Source organism: Macaca thibetana, chromosome 14 (assembly GCF_024542745.1).
Source record: "Macaca thibetana thibetana isolate TM-01 chromosome 14, ASM2454274v1, whole genome shotgun sequence".
Lineage (NCBI taxonomy): Eukaryota > Metazoa > Chordata > Mammalia > Primates > Cercopithecidae > Macaca > Macaca thibetana.
In genome coordinates this window covers 57,055,298-57,075,261 of record NC_065591.1, presented here as the reverse complement: position 1 = coordinate 57,075,261, position 19,964 = coordinate 57,055,298, and the positions used below count along the sequence as shown (strand labels likewise).

The 19,964-nt window shown below is 36.0% G+C and overlaps 2 protein-coding genes across 10 annotated transcripts in view; one reads left to right on the top strand and one right to left on the bottom strand.

The window, feature by feature from the left end:
- RPL27A (ribosomal protein L27a) overlaps window positions 1–19,964 on the top strand; it is a 1,008,958-nt gene that overhangs the window by 752,242 nt on the left and 236,752 nt on the right. The window lies entirely within an intron of this gene.
- The window catches only part of STK33 (serine/threonine kinase 33), a 218,110-nt gene that overhangs the window by 53,901 nt on the left and 144,245 nt on the right, over window positions 1–19,964 (bottom strand). For all 4 annotated transcript variants that reach the window (XM_050756205.1, XM_050756204.1, XM_050756206.1 and 1 more), the window contains exons 7-10: window positions 18,629–18,767; window positions 15,206–15,294; window positions 13,288–13,372; window positions 3,923–3,998 (exon numbers count right to left, since the gene is read on the bottom strand). In XM_050756205.1, coding sequence (XP_050612162.1) covers window positions 3,923–3,998; window positions 13,288–13,372; window positions 15,206–15,294; window positions 18,629–18,767 — 389 coding nt within the window. The remainder of the gene's footprint in view (window positions 1–3,922; window positions 3,999–13,287; window positions 13,373–15,205; window positions 15,295–18,628; window positions 18,768–19,964) is intronic.

Below are 19,964 nucleotides of genomic sequence, written 5' to 3'. Positions count from 1 at the left end.
AAAATACTATACAAATGTTAGCAATAATATAAACCAAGACTAACCCTGGGAATTTCTTTTTATTTTTTGAGATGGAGTCTTACTCTGTCTCCCAGGCTGGAGTGCAGTGGTGCGATGTCGGCTCACTGCAACCTCCACCTCCTGGATTCAAGTCATTCTCTTGCCTCAGCCTCCTGAGTAGCAGGGATTACAGGCATGCACCACCACGCCCGGCTAATTTTTGTATTTTTAGTAGAGATAGGGTTTCACCATGTTGACCAGGCTGGCCTCGAACTTCTGACCTCAAGTGATCTACCTGCCTTGGCCTCCCAAAATGCTGGGATTACAGGCGTGCACAAATGTGCCCAGCCCTAACCCTGGGAATTTCTATAGGATCTGAGTCAAAGCCAAAAAGCCATTAAAATTGACACAACTCTTCAAAAATTGTATATGAAATGAAAAGGGTCTGAATGTGGAAAAATCAGACAATAATTTGACCCTTCGGCCTGAAAGGGTGAAAGCTGAGTACACATAATGACCAACATCAGTAAAACCATGAGCAGTGTGTATAAAGTAAACATGGGCTTGTAATACAGAAACAATGTATCTTTAGACTCTTAACGGAACATGGCAAGCCTATAAAGCTATTACTTCAATAAGTGATCTAGGTCAAAACTACAAGAACAAGCTTAAAAGCTGACTTCAATTCTTCATAATACAATATCAACAAATGTCAGCCATCCTCATTACTGTCAACTCCAACACCTGAGGGCAATCCTAAGACAACAACCAGATTTGTCCAAAGACAACCAAACAGATGAAATTAGATTCATCACAGGGGCAACTCTGTGTCTATTCTTCAACTCTCAGGAATATATTTTTATACTTCATTGATGAAAGAATAAAATGGTGTAATTTCATTATACTTCCCAAACTGCTGGTCTACACTGTACATAAGTATACTAATCTCTATGTCTTTTAACAGTTACATTTTTACTAATTTTCTTTATATTTTTAATTATTTAAAAATCTAACTCATGAACATTTTCTGAATAAGTCCAAATTTGATTTTTTCATAGTAATAATGATGATTATGATGACTTTTGTGGGGAGAAAAGTTGCTTTCATCCTAGTGGTTTATCAAACTAGACCGGACAATAGAGCTTTTTCATTTATCAATAGGTTCTTACTAAGTATTTATCAGTATCATATTGTTCTGCAAACTCTTATTTTAATACTTTTTATCTCTCTAGCTCATTCTGATTTCCTCTGTCTCATCCTATTCGCCTAGATATTTAGTTTTAAAATGCAATTAAAAAGCTATGGAAAACAAAATAGCCAGAAAAATGGCCTACTGGACAATTACTATATATTATAATAGTGCAGGCCAGCAAAGGCCTACTTCATTGAGCCTGTTATCAACCAGTGATATGCACATCCACCAATTTCTTAGCTGCCTCTACATTGCCTGACTAGCATGCAACTATAGCTTAAGGGCTACATCTTAAAAAGTTCACTTTTTTTCTGTTCTTTGCAATTTTACTTACATAAAAATGTATCTAACGGTTGGTTAATCAGCAGCATACAAAATTTTATGACAGCAATTTCCTCCACATCCAGAAAAGGGAATCCAAGAAATGAAAAATGTCTCTTAAAGTCTTCCTACTATTTTGTTGCATTCATAGAAATCAAAACAGCAGAGGACAGTAACTACAAAGAATATTTACTTATGCTAATTTCACCTTGAGAAAGTATGTTAGCACTATCTGATTAAATAGAAATGAATCAGAGGTCACTGAAAAACAAGCAAATAAACCCCCTGGAGAAGGTAATATGTTTGTGCTTTTGGTGAAGGAAATTATAACACCATTGGGCTCAGACAGATTAATGAATAGGCACTGATTAGCTAAGTAAGAGTCTACTGTAAAGAAAAGACAACGTCATTATGATGATATGCAGTCACACTCTGAAGCAGAAAAATTAAAATTATATTTCTAAGAAAGAGAAAGATAGTTAAGATATAATACATTCACTTTCCTTAACACCAAGTTCAAACTAAGAAGGCAGCAAACACTATATGAATTGCATAATATTAGATTATATGTAGGATGTTTGACTCATGCTTTCGATAAAGCCTTGAGAGTATAAAGATTAATTTAAAAGCTATATTTTAATTAAAGACTAAGGCTCAGAATTTTTGCACCATGATTTTAATCAGCACAAAATGATCAAAAACTTTTTGAATACTTTTATACTTTATGTAATCTAAGCAACGATGTGTGTTGACCAGCTGAGTTACAGCTACAATCACATCATCCAATTTCTACTGCCTGTGTATTCCATTTCACAGACCTGTGAAAATATAACTACTGTGATGTCAATATTTAGAAATGATCTGGAAGAGGTAGTACATAGTGAAATCTTCAATATGACCATAAAACTAATGTTGCATCAACATAAAAATGTTCACATTCACCAAGAGGCAGAACAATGGTCACTAACTTTTCAGAACACCTCTTAGAAAATTCACTTTAATTCAATTTAACAAACATACTGAGCACTGAATGTATGTCTCTTATACCACACACCAGGAATGCAAAGATGAATAATCTAAGGTCTCTGTCCTCCATGGAATTTGGAACAAGGAAAACAGATACTATATATATAATATTATAACATAGTTTTTAAAAGCTTTATGAGACTACATAAAAGGGAACAATGAATTCTATCGGATTTACACATGTGCAAACCTTCCTGGTTAAATGTTCCTATTTTATTATTTTTTCTTTCAACATTACTGTTTTGCATGCTACCTTAAAATCTTTTGTGGAGCATGAGAAAGTATATACATAATAAATGTAGGAACTCTGCTATGGTGGGGTAAAGTAGGAGTAGAGAAATAGAAGGCTTTAATGTTTGAGCTGAGTCCACCCAGGAAAAAAGCTTATAAAGAAAAAGAATACACACATACCCATACACACCCCAGAGGCAAGCGACACAGGGTGTGTCTGAGTATTGAAATGTGACCTGGAATCATCACAGCACAGTGTAGGTGCACAGGAATACATATCTAGCCCCAAACTGGAAAGTCATGCTGGAGTCAGGTCATGAAAGACCTGCTATGCCATGCCATGCCATGCCAGGATGCTCTGATACTTATCTGTATACAAATATATATATATGTATGTATATATATGTCAAAGGCTTTTAATCAGGGAAGCAGTATGATCAGATTTGTGATTTGAAAGGACACCCCTGGCAGCAACATGAAGGACAGACCGGGGAGGGTGACCAGAAGTAGGGAGAACAGTCAGAAAGACCCTGCAATAGTCTAGAAAAGGAATCATAAGGAGAAAAGATACAGGTGAAGAGAAATCAAAGAATAGGTAAGGATATTTCAAAGGAAAAATGAGCAGGACATGGAATTTGACTGAATCTTGAGAATGAAAGAGAAGGAAGAACAAGAATGACTGAAGGCTACAGCAGCATTAAGGGAACTAGGAACTGTAGAATACTCCCCTAGATCCTGAGTGACCCTCTGCCTAGTTAGTACCCACTCCCACCTATGCTCTGCCTGTATGGGCAGAACCAGTGCCAGGCCACAGTACTTGCCTACACCTGATAAGCTGTAAGTGAACTTCATGAAGCTTTTGGTTTGTAGCAAGGGATACGGGAGGTGTTAAGATTTTTCATTTTGCTCAGATCATATTGTTGCATTTATAGATCAATGAAAACCAAAGCTGAAAGTTATAAATTTACAGTATTAAAAAATACCTAAGGGATGTATACCTGACAACTAATAAGAGAACTTTTAGAATGATCTCCCAATTGGTTTTTAAATCACTTTTTAAAAATATATATTAGTTTTAATTTAAAGTCTATATCATTCTACTGTTAGAAACTATCCACTCATCTTAAAGTGTACATTTAGCAGGCTACTTACAACATGTACATTATGACACCTATGCTCCAAATGTCACACTGCTGGCTATAGTCGTGGGCATTGATAACTTCAGGGGCTGCCAAGCAAGCAGAAATAAAATAATATTAATAATACAATAAATGTCTTTTAAATGCTTAAACACAAAGCATGAAAAATGTGCTGATGTGCTGTAATTTATTCTCCCATAGGGAAAAGAAAACCAACAGCAGATGTTAAATGAATAATGCACAGGCCTTAACAATTGATGTCACTGTATCCTCACTCCTATCATTTAGCTTCTAATGGAACAATGGTGTAAACTGTATAACTAAATGCACTACCCTTTATTTCTTTAAATTGTTAAGAAATGATTTTGCAAAGATTGTGTAGTTATAGTAGAAGACAACAATATCCCAGCCCTTTCCACAAAATAGAATTAAATATATGCCTTAAGTAGATGTAACATAATGCAAGCCCAATATGTGGAAATCTGGATTCACAGAAAAACTAAGGTACATTGTTATAAATCACTTTAGTAAAATAATAATAGCATCACTCCTATAACAGAATATGAACTATTTTCTGCATTTTCAAATAAGAAATCCAAGACAAAGACAGAGCTCCTATAAAACTGGATCAAAAAGCCAACTAGTCACAAGTCATAGACTATACTAAATGTGTGTGTGTGTGCATGTGTGTGTATATATACACATATATATATATACATTTTTTGAGACAGGGTCTCACTCTATTGTCCAGGCTGGAGTGCAGTGGCATGATCATAGTTCACGGCAGCCTCAAACTATTAGGTTCAAGGTATCCTCCCGCCTCAGCCTCCTGAATAGCTAGAACTACAGGTGCATACCATCATGCCTGGCTAATTGTTTTTTAAAAATTATTTTAGAGATGGGGTCTTGCTGTGTTGCTCAGGCTGGTCTCAAACTCCTGGCCTTAAGTGATCCTCCCATCTCAGCCTCCTGAATAGCTGGGATTACTGGCATGAGACACTACACTCAGCTGGCTGCCTTTTTAAAAAGTCACAAATGACATTGCAGGAACATGTCTATTGTACCTCTACAGCTAGGAATCAGATATCTTTAAGAAAAAATAAAAAGAAAGTAATTATAAGCAGAAAAATAAAATATATGTACATATTTCAATAGAACTTTAAAATTTATAAAGTACTTTTGCATAAGTTGTTACTTGTATAAAGTATGTTAAGAATTCTGTGAGATAGGTATGTAAGCATTTGACTCCCTTTGCCAGTGAGGAAACTAAGTTTCCGATATATTAAGTGACTTGCCTAAAGTTACACAGCTGCAGAGTGCCTCCTATGCAAAAGGTGCGTTTTTATTTTAGAAAAGTTTCAATCTTTCCCACCTACATACACACACACACACACACACACATACTCTTTGATAACTACTAAAACAAATGGAATTTCATTTTCTCCTTTTTCCTCTGCCTAGTGTTAAAGAAATGAAAGGCAACAAAAAGGGGTCAAAAGATTAAACAGAAGAAAGAAGGTACAGATGACTAACACTGAGCAATCTGTCTCCAAATAATTGAAAATTAACTAATATTTTCCTTTAAGCTGCTATTTGTATTCATTAACTCTACTTAAAATCTTTAAATATGGAATTTTTAAAGTTCCAGTTGCTCTATGGCCACACATGTATGACAAGGGCAAATTCTGTGACTGGATTCAATGAAGGATTTCCACACTGGTGCAGCACACAGCAGGGGACAGGAATTCCTGGCTCCTTCAGAGTCATCTTAATTATCAAGGGCATTTCAATTTGCACCATCATCCCAGCCCTCATAGGGATGCAGAAGCCAGAGTAACTGCCAAGAAGCCATTTAGGAAGTCAGCAAAGCTCCACAAACCATCTGTCTTCTCTCTTGTTCTCTCACTTGTTATCAGTGTAGACAACTAATAAGGAGGCATAAAACTCAGGGTGCTTGAATATATTTTCCCCATGTAACTACAGACCAGATGTCTTTTGCCAACAGGGGGATATGAACAGAATCTAAAGTAGCCTTTTCCCAAATAAGATAAAACAATTTCAAAACTTTATGCATCTAGCAGACAAAAAAAGCAATGAATTAGGTATACTCTTCAGTAATAAAAATGAATAAACTACTGATACGACAACATGGATAAGTCTCAATATCATGGCGTACGACAAAAGAAGAAGACAAACACAAAAGAGTATGTACTGTATGATTCAATTTAGATAAACTTCTAGATATGCAAAACTGAACTGTGGCAATAGAAATCATCAGTGGTTATGGGTGGGGGATTGACTGAAAGGGACACAAAGGAACTTTCTGGGGTGACAGAAATGTTCTATGACTTGAACATGATGGGGTAGTGATTCAGAACTTAAAATTTGTGCATCTTATTGCGAGTAAATTATATTCCTAAAAAGTTGATTTTTAAAAATCTACTCAAAGTACAAAAACAATGTGTCAAAGACCTATCTTGGTGAATGACTCTGTTAGCAATCAACAGAAGTGGCAAGCAAAGATACACCAACAATATGGAAGATCTGAATCACAAAAAAATCACATTTGATTTAATAAGCACACAGAGAAATTTTTATGCTCAACAAACCAGGTATACATACATATTTTTAAAATATCCAATGCATCATTTGCAAAAGCTGATCATGTGTTTGGTCACAAAGAAAATTCCTAAAAGTTGAAAACCTTTAAGACACAGTCACCTACCACAATAAAGAAAACCAGACAGATAAACCAAAAGGCTAGGACAACTAACATGCATTCTCATGAGTTTCAAACACATCTCAACCACCTGTAAAAATTCTAAAAACACTTCTAAATAATTTTTCAATTAAAGAAGACTAAAATTAAAATTATAGTATATCAAGAGATGAATCACACAACACTGTATGACAAAAAACAAAAAGTCAAGGTACTCAGAGGAAAATATACAGTCTTCAATGAATTTCATAGAAAATAAGCCTGATAATAAGTATGTATTCAACTTAGGAAGTTATAATAAAAAACAAACCACCAGCCACAGTGGCTCATGTCTATAATCCCAGCACTTTGGCAGGCCAACGCAGGAGGATCGCTTGAATCCAGGAGTTTGAGATCAGCTGGGGCAACATAGTGAGACCTTGTCTCTGCTAAAAATTAAAAAGAAAAAAGTTATCTGGGAATGGTGGCACATGCCTGTGCTCCTGGCTCCTGGGGAGGCTGAGGTGGGAGGAACGCTTGAACCTAGGAGGCTGAGGCTGCAGTAAGCCATGACTGCAGCATTGCACTCCAGCCTAAGCAACAGAGGGAGGCCCTGTCTCAAAAAAATAAAATAAAATAAACAAAAAAACTAAAATAAAGCACAAAGAAGGAATTCAGAAAAGTAAAAGCAGAAATTAATGAAAAAGCAAACCAAATAACAATTAGATATGAGCTGGTTCTTGCAAAGCCCATTGGGAGCTCTACTTATTATTTACTAACTGTCCTAACCACTAACAAATTTGATTTAGATAAAATTATTAGTATTATTACAAAGAGCTAAAATTCAGGCCTAAGTGCTAGACGCTGCTAAGCACTTTACATATATTTTCTCATTTACTTATCATGTCAACCTGATAAAAAAAAAAATTATTGTCATCTAAACACTTCCTATCACCCTTCCTATTTTTTTTGTACTCAGCACTTTGCTCTAAAACATCAGATTTATAAAAATCTTGTTTAATGTTTGTGCCACAAGAATGTTAAGTTCTATGAAGGCAAAACATTTTTATGTTTTGTTCACTGTTATATTTTTAATACCTAGAACAATGTCTGACACGAAGTAGGTCCTCAAAAAATTTTTTAGAAATGAGTGACATAATTCCTATTATATTTACATATATAGAAACTGTGATAAAAGCTGATAATATGTGCATATTGAAGTTATAGGAGGATATAACTGCAGGTACACAAGAGAATATGAAAATTATAAGTAAACATAATATGCATATTTATGCCAGTGAAACTTAAAATCTCAATAAAAGAAACAATTTTCTAGAAAAACATAAATTATCAAAATGATTCAAGAAAATGTAGAAAACTTGGGTAATTTAGTATAAATTGAAAATATAATAGAAACTTTATCCCCCCAAAAGTAGCAGAACCAAAAAATTTAAGAGGAAATTTCAAACTGTTATTAGATAATTTTTAGTATCTAAAAGGTTCATTTTATGGTTCCATATGAAATTTAAAGTAGTTTTTTCTAATTCTGTGAAGAAAGCCAATGGTAGCTTGATGGGGATAGCATGGAATCTATAAATTACTTTGGACAGTATGGCCATTTTCACAATATTGATTCTTCCTATCCATGAGCATGGAATGTTCTTCCATTTGTTTGTGTCTTCTTTTATTTCACTGAGCAGTGGTTTGTAGTTTTCCTTGAAGAGGTCCTTTACATCCCTTGTAAGTTGGATTCCTAGATATTTGATTCTCTTTGTAGCAATTGTGAATGGGAGTTCACTCATGATTTGGCTCCCTGATTGTCTATTATTGGTATATAGGAATGCTTGTCATTTTTGCACACTGATTTTGTATCTTGAGACTTTGCTGAAGTTGCTTATCAGCTTAAGGAGATGTGGGGCTTAGACGATGGGGTTTTCTAAATATACAATCACGTCATCTGCAAACAGGGACAATTTGACTTCCTCTCTTCCTATTTGAATACCCTTTATTTATTTCTCTTGCCTGACTGCCCTAGCCAGAACTTCCAATACTATGTTGAATAGGAGTGGTGAGAGAGGGCATCCCTGTCTTGTGCCAGTTTTCAAAGAGAATGCTTCCAGCCTTTGCCTATTCAGTATGATATTGGCTGTGGGTGTGTCATAAATAGCACTTTTGAGATATGTTCCATCAATACCTAGTTTATTGAGAGTTTTTAGCATGAAGGGGTGCTGAATTTTATTGAAGGCCTTTTCTGCATCTATTGAGATAATCATGTGGTTTTTGTCATTGCTTCTATTTATGTGATGGATTACGTTTACTGATTTGTGTATGTTGAACCAGCCTTGCATCCCAGGGTTGAAGCTGACTTGATTGTGGTGGATAAGCTTTTCGATGTACTGCTGGATTCACTTTGCCAGTATTTTATTGAGGATTTTCGCATCGCTGTTCATCAGGGATACTGGGCTGAAATTTTCTTTTTTTGTTGTGTCTCTGTCAGGTTTTGGTATCAGGATGATGCTGGCCTCATAAAATGAGTTAGGGAGGATTCTCTCTTTTTCTATTGTTTGGAATAGTTTCAGAAGGAATGGTACCAGCTCCTCTTTGTACCTCTGGTAGAATTCGGCTGTGAATCTGTCTGGTCCTGGGCTTTTTTTGGTTGGTAGGCTATTAATTATTGCCTCAATTTCAGAATTTGTTATTGGTCTATTCAAGGATTCGACTTCTTCCTGGTTTAGTCTTGGGAGGGCGTATGTGTCCAGAAATTTATCCATTTCTTCTAGATTTTCTAGTTTATTTGTGTAGAGGTATTTATAGTATTCTCTGATGGTAGTTTGTATTTCTGTGGGATCAGTGCTGATATCCCCTTTATCATTTTTTATTGTGTCTATTTGATTCTTCTCTCTTTTTTCTTTATTAGTCTGGCTAGCAGCCTATCTATTTTGTTAATCTTTTCAAAAAACCAGCTCCTGGATTCATTGATTGTATGAAGGGTTTTTCCTGTCCCTATCTCCTTCAGTTCTGCAAAGCTGGAGGCATCATGCTACCTGACTTCAAACTATACTACAAGGCTACAGTAACCAAAAGAGCATGGTACTGGTACCAAAACAGATATATAGACCAAAGGAACGAACAGAGGCCTCAGAAATAACACCACACATCTACAACCATCTGATCTTTGACAAACCTGACAGAAACAAACAATGAGAAAAGGATTCCCTATTTAATAAATGGTGTTGGGAAAACTAGCTAGCCATATGCAGAAAACTGAAAATGGACTCCTTCCTTACACCTTACACAAAAATTAACTCAAGATGGATTAAAGACTTAAATGTAAGACCTAAAACCATAAAAACCCTGGAAGAAAACCTAGGCAACACCATTCAGGACATAGGCATGGGCAAAGACTTCATTACTAAAACACCAAAAGCAATGGCAACAAAAGCCAAATTTGACAAATGGGATCTATTAAACTAAAGAGCTTCTGCACAAAGAAATTATCATTAGAGTGAGCAGGCAACCTACAGAATGGGAGAAAATTTTTGCAATCTATCCATCTAACAAAGGGCTAATATCCAGAATCTACAAAGAACTTAAATTTACCAGAAAAGAAGAACCCCATCAAAAAGTGGGCAAAGGATATGAACAGACACTTTCCAAAAGAAGACATTTATGCAGCCAACAAACATGTGAAAAAAAAATGCTCATCATCACTGGTCATTAGAGAAATGCAAATCATAACCATAATGAGATACCATCTCATACCAGTAAGAATGGCGTTCATTAAAAAGTCAGGAAACAACAGATGCTGGAGAGGATGTGGAGAAATAGAAATGCTTTTACACTGTTGGCAGGAGTGAAAATTAGTTCAACCATTGTGGAAGACAGTGTGGCGATTCCTCAAGGATCTAGAACCAGAAATATCATTTGACCCAGCAATCCCATTACTGGGTATATACCCAAAGGATTATAAATCATTCTGCTATAAAGACATATGCACACTTATGTTTACTGTGGCACGGTTCACAATAGCAAAGACTTGGAACCAACCCAAATGCCCATCAATGACAGACTGGGTAAAGAAAATGTGGCACATATACACCATGGAATACTATGCAGCCATAAAAAAGGATGAGTTCATGTCCTTTGCAGGGACATGGATGAAGCTGAAAACCATCATTCTCAGCAAAGTGAACACAGGAACAGAAAACCAAACACCGCATGTTCTCACTCATAAGTGGGAGCTGAACAATGAGAACACATGGACACAGGGAGGGGAACATCACACAGGGGGCTAGAGGAGGGATAGCATTAGGAGAAATACCTAATGTAGATGATGGGTTGATGGGTGCAGCAAACCACCATGGCACATGTATACCTATGTAACAAACCTTCACGTTCTGCATATGTATCCCAGAACTTAAAGTATAATAATTTAAAAAGTTCATAATCATATAAGAAGTTAAAAAATTATTTTTTAAATGAGGTCAGCATAACCCTAACATCAGAAAAGACAAAGGAAGCACAAAAGAAGAAAAGCTACAGTCAAAGTTCCTAAATAAAAGTGGTGACAAAGTTGAATACTGTAGTATATTAAACCATGTGAGGTTGAATTTAAATGTGCAAGGATGGTTCAGCATTCTAAAATCTATTACTGTAATTACTTCATTAATAAATTTAAAGAGAAAAATATGATTATCTCAATAGGTACAGATTAAAATAGACACTTCACCAGAAAAGATATATGAATGACTAGTAAGCACATGAAAGATGCTCAATGTCATTAATCATTAGGAAAATGCAAATTAAAAATCACAATAAGATACCACTTCCTACAATAAGATACCACTTCCTAAGATACTAGTCCTAGGGACTAGAATGGTATAATTTAAAAATAGGTAATATCAAGAATTGTCGAAGATATGGAGAAACTGGAACCCTCACAAATTGCTGGTGGGAAGGTAATGGTCATTTTGTAAAAGAGTTTGGCAATTTCATAAAAAGTTAAACATAAACTTAACATATGATCTAACAATTTCACTCTTAGGTAGCTAATTCTAAAAACACTTCTAAATGAAACCACATATCCTCACAAAGACCTGTACATGAATGTTCATAGCAGCATTATTCATAATAGCCACAAACTGGTAAAAATCCACATGTGTGTCAGCTGCTAAGCAGATAAACAAACTGTGTTATATCCACGCAATGGACAACTATTCAGCAATATATAGGAGCAGACTACAGATACATGCCACAACATGAACGTACCTCAAAAACATATGCCAAGTGAAAGCAAGCCAAATGTAAAAGACCACATGTTGTATGATTCCATTTATATGAAATGTCCAGAAAAGGCCAAAAAAAAAAAAAAAAAAAAAAAAAAAAAAGGCACATTTACAGAGACAAAAAGGCAAATCTAGAGTGATTAGTGGCTATCTGGGGCTGGGATAGGAATAAGATTGAGTATAAACAGGCTGAGGGAACTTTTTGGAGTAGATTTGTTTTGAAACTGGATTGTGGTGATGGTTGCACAACTCTGTGGATGTATGAAAAATCACTGTATTTTTATTGTAAAACAAAAACATATCTTACATTGTAAAGGATGCACAAATATATTTTATGGTATTTAAATTAAACTTCAATAAAGCTGTTAAAACTCACATTTAGAAAAACAGGAAACTGCTGCTTTCTTTACAAAATATATTTAATCAGTACTCCATGAAAAACTGTTTGATGGCGATTAAACTGGATAAAAAAATGCAAAGAGGGCTGGGCATGGTGGCTTACGCCTGTAATCTCAACACTGGGAGGCCAAGGCAGGCGAATCACTTGAAGTCAGGAGTTTGAGACCAGCCTTGCCAACATGGCAAAAACTGTCTCTACTAAAAATACAAAAATTAGCCAGGCATGGTGGCAGGTGCCTGTAATCCCAGCTACTCTGGAGGCTGAGGCACGAGAATTGCTTCAACCCAGGAGGTGGAGGTTGCAGTGAGCCCAAACTGCACCACCACACTCCAGCCTGGGCAACAGAGCAAGACTCTGTTTCGAAACAAAAAAAAAAAAGCAAAGAAGCAAAACATGTACATGATTTTAACATGAGTTAACAAGAGTAATAATTAAGTTTGAGGTATGATTATCTAAGAGATATAAACAACTTTAAGAAGAGCCCAGAGAAACAACAAAAATTTTTAAAATTTTTACAGACAGGAACTATAAGTAAAATACTAAAACAAGTGAAATTGCTTGACCCAAGAAAAGAAAAAGTAGCCTAAATCATGGGTCATTATATCATGATGGCAAAATAAAATTGTTCAAGCTGTAATCCATACTGGTTGTTCTACTTTTTTACATATAAAAGAATCAAATCTGGTGCAGTGTCTCACACCTGTAATCCCAACACTTGGGAAAGCAGAGGCTGGAGGGATCGCGTGAGTCCAGGAGTTTGAGACCATCCTGGGCAACACAGTGAGGCTACTCTCTCTTAAAAACAAAAATAATAACTAGCCAGGTGTGGTGGCATACACCTGTGGTCCTAGCTACTTGAGAGGCTGAGGTGGGAGGATGGCCTGAGCCCAGGTCAAGGTTGCAGTGAGCCAAGATCATGCCACTGCACTCCAGCCTAGGCAACAGAGCATGATCCTGTCTCAAAACAAAAATTCATTTTAAGTCTACTAACTTACCCATATAGATAGGAGTCCCACATGTGGCCTGCAGCATGGCTTCACTCCTACTTTGCTTCTTCACCGCTAAGCCAAAATCAGTCACCTAGGAGAAGAAATTCAAGCACAGTCACCTGTTTTCCTGTCCTAGAGCTCACTCATTCTGAAGATAAGACTTCACATTGAACTTGCATTGAATTCTGGGGTTCTTGGGGGTGGGAGGACTTTAATTGAATGATTAATAAAAATTTTGCTTTTCCTTCCCCACCCACCTCTCTGTATAGAGAAGAAACTGGGTAAAGAGAAGCTTGCATTCTCAAATCTTGAGAGAATACCGTGATTTAACAGTTCTTGCCGTCTGATTAAATTTACCAGTCTAACATGGGAAGTTGTATTTTGAAGCATTTAACTTTTTTCATATAAAAAAGGTTTTGTTTTGTTTTTTAAAGTTCTTTCATTGTAAAATACATTCTGGCTTTAACATATTATCTATGTTTCTGATAATCAAGTTATATTCCAGTTTAAAGCACTGTTACAAATGCAAATAATTATCCCTATCAGCACTCACTGAAACTCCCCTTTTTTATAATTATTTATAATTGGTAAACACTATCTTTTCTTTACTATTTTTCCTTTGTGTTTCTAGAGTATACTAATTAAAACAATTACTACACTATTAAAAACTACGACAAGCATATTAACAGGAAAGAAAACCACAACAACAAAGTATTAACTACAAATACACTGGTGGCCTAGTGCTACAACTGTAGGCCTTATGCTCAGTTCTAAATCTTGGTCATTAAACATTTAGTTATTAAATATTCAGTATGTGCCTTTGGAATTATCTCCCAAGTTGGAACACCCTTAGACTGAAAGCAGAAAAACAGACACGTTTATTAAGTAACCAAATATAGGCTCTTTGTCTAGAGACAATGAATGCAAAGTTTCCAGTGCCTTATGGAGTAAGAAAATGCTCCTGTTTACATGTGATATCACTATTTTTCTAAATAGATGAATCAATTTCTCCATTAGTTTTCATATGTATCTCATTTGGAGCATATGATACCTATCTTTCTCTACGGAAAATCCATCCAGACACACGAAATATACAAAAGGTTTCACAATCCAACTTAGTTATTTGGAGAGCATCTACTCCTTCATTCACCAAATGTTAAGTGAACACATACTATGTTCCAGGCACTACTTCAGGTACTAAGTGAATAAGACATGCACAATCCCTGCCTTCATAGAGTTTACAATGGAACTGTTCAAGAACATTTACTTGGGTAAACCAACAATGCTGTTAAACCTATTTCTATTACATAGGACTTAGCTTCTGCAACAGAGTGAGTTACTCACAGATAACATTTTATTCCTAAATTAACACATTTATACATTTTGAAAGCAGCCACTATAATGGTGCTAAATAATGTATCCTAGCATTTATTTGACATTAGGGAACACTTAATTTGAATAAAATCTTCAAGAATAAACACTTGGCACATTAATTGTACTGAGGACATAAATATTAATACACAGGAAAATTTTCAATAAGAAATACAGACTTTAGAATTAATTTAGTATTAAAAGCATAGGCAAGGTGTGCTTTTCTCTAAATCTGTAACACATTTACATCAAATTACCAGGCATAATTTTGAAATTAATTAGAATTCAGAGTATCTGTTTGCTTGCTATTAACTAATGACTTAGAATTATTCAAATGAATATGTACTTTAAAAACACATTCAATAACTCCATTTAACTTGCAAAATTATTCTTGTCAGTTACAACCTCTTGTGAAATTTTTATTTTTTAACACAAACCACTTATTTTCTGGCTGCTCAAAAGCTAGCAAAATGCATCTAAAAAGAGGATGTACTTTGCCACTTTGCTATCAAACTGTTTATAGGCAAATATTTACCACCATTGCTAATCTTACCTTTATGTTTAAGTTTATTTCATTGTTATCATCAGTAAGGCTGCTTTTAACCATTATATTTTCCAGTTTCAGATCTCTATGTACAATATCTACCAAGAAAATAAACCACAAATCAAATGAAATAACGGAAAAACAGGAGAGACACATATAGAATAAATATATTTGACAAATTAATATCCACTGTTGAAAAATTCGAGGGCCAAGCATAGTCTGTCCTGTTCTATTCTCTTATTTATAAACCCTTCCTCCACATTTCTAACCTTAAGGAGCCATTTTCTTTGACTCCCTCACCTCTACCTATTTCCCTGTGGCCCCAACTGGCTGCTCCTCAAGATGAGTGGCCTGGGGACTGTGAAGGAGGATCCTACCCAGGCTTAAGTATTCCCAGGAGGAGGGAGATCATCTTAGTCACAAACCCAGTCAGGTTTCCCACATCCTTAGGTCTTCAAATAGAGGATTACTTATTTACTTCTAAGCATATGTTACTGTCAGCATAAACATTTTAACACACTGTAACTTGGCTACATATATACAAACTATACTTATTTCAGTATATTTTTCTACAACATCAACACACATTTTCCTACTCTTTATGTAGTAAAATAAAAACCAAACAAACAAAAACCCTTGAGACACAAAATCTCCAGTTGAACATGTCAGAGCTCAGGTACAATTTTTATGTACATACAAATAACCACATACCAAACACTTCCTTTGAAAATAATTAATTCAGTTCATATCCATTGCAGTCATTTCCCTAGACTTAAAAAGTTATACATGGCCAGGCGCGGTGGCTCACGCCTGTAATCCCAGCACTTTGGGAGGCCGAGGCAGGTGGATCACGAGGTCAGGAGATCGAGACCATCCTGGTTAACATGGTGAAACCCCGTCTCTACCAAAAATACAAAAAATTAGCCAGGCATGGTGGCAGGCACCTGTAGTCCCAGCTACTCAGGAGGCTGAGGCAGGAGAAGAGCGTGAGCCTGGGAGGCACAGAATGCAGTGAGCCAAGATCATGTCACTGTGCTCCAGTCTGGGTGACAGAGCAAGACTCTGTCTCAAAAAAAAAAAAAAAAAAAAAAAAAAAAAAAAAAAAAGTTATACACATAATTGCCAGGGGAATGTATTGAATGAGTCCTGAACTGGCAATTACACCTAGTCATTCACAGCTCCCTTACACAATTCCTAGGCTTTGTTTTTGGAATTTTTATTGTTTCCATTGCTCTTCTTGTCTCTTTTTACATAAATACCACACAGCTTTTTTTTTTTTTTTTTTTTTTTAATTTATTTATTATTATTATACTTTAAGTTGTAGGGTACATGTGCATAACGTGCAGGTTTGTTACATATGTATACTTGTGCCATGTTGCTGTGCTGCACCCATCAACTCGTCATTTACATCAGGTATAACTCCCAATGCAATCCCTCCCCCCTTCCCCCTCCCCATGATAGGCCCTGGTGTGTGATGTTCCCCTTCCTGAGTCCGAGTGATCTCATTGTTCAGTTCCCACCTATGAGTGAGAACATATCCAGAACCTACAAAGAACTCAAACAAATTTACAAGAAAAAAACAAACAACCCCATCAAAAAGTGGGCAAAGGACATGAACAGACATTTCTCAAAAGAAGACATTCATACAGCCAACAGACACATGAAAAAATGCTCATCATCACTGGCCATCAGAGAAATGCAAATCAAAACCACAATGAGATACCATCTCACACCAGTTAGAATGGCAATCATTAAAAAGTCAGGAAACAACAGGTGCTGGAGAGGATGTGGAGAAATAGGAACACTTTTACACTGTTGGTGGGATTGTAAACTAGTTCAACCATTATGGAAAACAGTATGGCGATTCCTCAAGGATCTAGAACTAGATGTACCATATGACACAGCCATCCCATTACTGGGTATATACCCAAAGGATTATAAATTATGCTGCTATAAAGACACATGCACACGTATGTTTATTGCAGCACTATTCACAATAGCAAAGACTTGGAATCAACCCAAATGTCCATCAGTGACAGATTGGATTAAGAAAATACCACACAGCTTTAACAAACATATCATTATGCCTTTATCCTTGCCAGGGCAGATCTCCCTGCTGCCTCCATTGTTTTTCTTTCTCATTGTTGGCTACTTTTTACCCATTTGAGAATAATCTTATCAAGTTCCATGAAAAATGTTGCTAAGATTTTGTTTGGAATTATACTGAATTTATAGCTTAATAGGGAAGGACTGACAATAGCCTAATATTAACCCTTGAAAAAATCGTTTCCCTCTGCCTGGAAGGCCTGCCTCTTTTATTTTTTTCTGAGTTTGTATTCCTCAGATCAAATACTGCTCCTTCAGTGAATTCTTTCCTGACTTTCCAAGCCAAATGAGGTACCTAGACTCCTGTAATCCTTGTGCTTTATATGGCTTTCCATTGGGGAGATTATCACACTGAATTACAACTTGTTTTCAATACTCAATCTCCCACCAGCCCAAGCTCCTTGGAGGGCAGGGACCTTGTCTTTTAATCTTTGTAATCCAGGACCAATCTCAGTGCAGGAGGTGCTCAGGAACTATCTGCTGAATGAACCCCTGGGTTCCAGTACCAGCTCTGGCACACCAAACCATGTTACTGCACTTCTCTGGAACAAAGTTTTTGTTCATCTGTAAAATGAGAAGGTTCTAAAGTCACATGTAAGCCAAACTAACCTTGAAGGGAAAAAAACGGGGGGAGGAGCAGCAGCAGTAACACCTAAGAACAGTAAGGCAATTCGAATCATTTTTAAACGTAGTTTTTAAAGTACCATGAAACCACTCTGTATGATGCTATAATGGTGGATAAATGACATTATGCATTTGTCAAAACCCCAAGAGTGAATCCTAATATAAGCTCACTTCGGGTGACAATGATATGTCAATGCAATATATCACTCTAGTGGGGAATTCTGATAGTGGGCAGGTTGTGCATGTGTGGGAGCAGGGGAGTATATAGAAAATCTCTCTACCTTCTGCTCAGTTTTACTGTGAATCTAAAACTGCTCTAAAATAAAGTATAAAAAGACAAAAAAAAATGCCTAGAACATACAGATTCTAATGTTATGATTAACAGATGTTTTTGGGAACTTCACCTTTACCATTGATTTGTCTACCTTTGATTTTGTAACATTAGCTGCTCTTCAAACTGTTGAATAAAAAATGTTCATAATTTCATCTCCATTCATATAAAATGTATTGTATACCTGCCTTGTTTCTAATTAAAACATAGCTAGAAAGAAAGTTAAAAAGGAAACAATTTTTTAACTAAAAAATTAAATCTTCAATATTAGCAGGTGTTATTTATGCCTATGAATCTGGAATACAATTACCCTTGAACAAAAGTGACATCAGTATTCATGGGGTCAATGAGCTGGATAACCCTCTTCTTACCATTATTGTGAAGATATGCTATAGCTGATGCGAGACTTTGAATGATCCACCTTGTCTCATTCTCTGAGAAATGCCCTTTCCTATGCAGAATTTCTTTGAGTTCTCCATCCTCACAAAGCTCCATCACAAGGTACATTTTCTGACATTAGATATATAAAAGAGAGAGAGATCAAATTATATATCTAGGGATGTTTAAAATGTTATATATCACATATACAATCACAGTCATAATCATTAATTTATTCATTGAAAAGTATTATCTATTATGTACAAGATACCACAGTGGATACTAGAGAAACAAAAAGGTAAAGACACAGTCTTTATCCCCAAGAAGCTCACAAATAGTTATCATTACAGTATCATGTGATAAGTGCTAATGGTCCCAAATGCCATGGAGTTACAGAAGGGGGCAGCCTCTGTCTAAAGAATGCCCCTGGAGAAGAAATATTAAGGCCAGATCTGGATGTCTGAATAGGGATTCATAGATAGAGAATGTGGGAAACAATAGACAGAGCACATGGTATTTACAAAGACTCCAAAGCTTGAAACAGCACTGGCTGTTAAAAGAATAATCTGTGTTAATAACATGGAGAACTTGGTAGGGTGGAGAAGAATGAAGTGGTGAGGAGTGAGGCTAGAAAGAACAGGTTTGGGCCAGGTTGTAAAGAGTTCTGGATATCACGATAAGGAGTACGGATTTTTTTTCCTATACACAATAAGGAGCCACTGAAGAATTTTAAGCTAGTGCCAGGGTTGCGGGGGTGCACGTGTATGATATTACCAATTGTGCATTTCTAAATGAACACTCTAGCAGTAATGCAGAACAGGGCTCAACAAACCTTTGCTATAGAGAGCAGACCCAATAGCAAATATTATTGGCTTTGCAGGCCATGGAGTCTCTTTCACAACTACTCAGTGCTGTTGCTATAGCAGGAGAAAGCAGCCATAAACAACACAACAAAGCTTTACTTCTAGACTTGAAAATTTCAGGTTTATAGAATTTTTACATGTCATGAAATATCACTCTTTTACACTTTTGCAACCATTTGGAAATGCAGAAACTTAGTTTATGGGTCATAAAAAAAAAAAAAAAAAAAAGGCAGCAGACCCAATGTGGCTCTCAAACTGTAGTATGCTGACTTTTGTTTATAGAGGGTAGATGTGAGGCATAGAATCAAGACCAGAAGGAGGAAAATGAAAAGATTTAAAAATACCAACAAGAAAGAAACAGTGGGACTTAGTGACTAATGGGGTGTGAGTGGTAAGAAGTCATAGCTGAAATGCCTATTTCATATTTGCTGTTCATGTAGGGGCATATAAATTCCATATTTGCTGT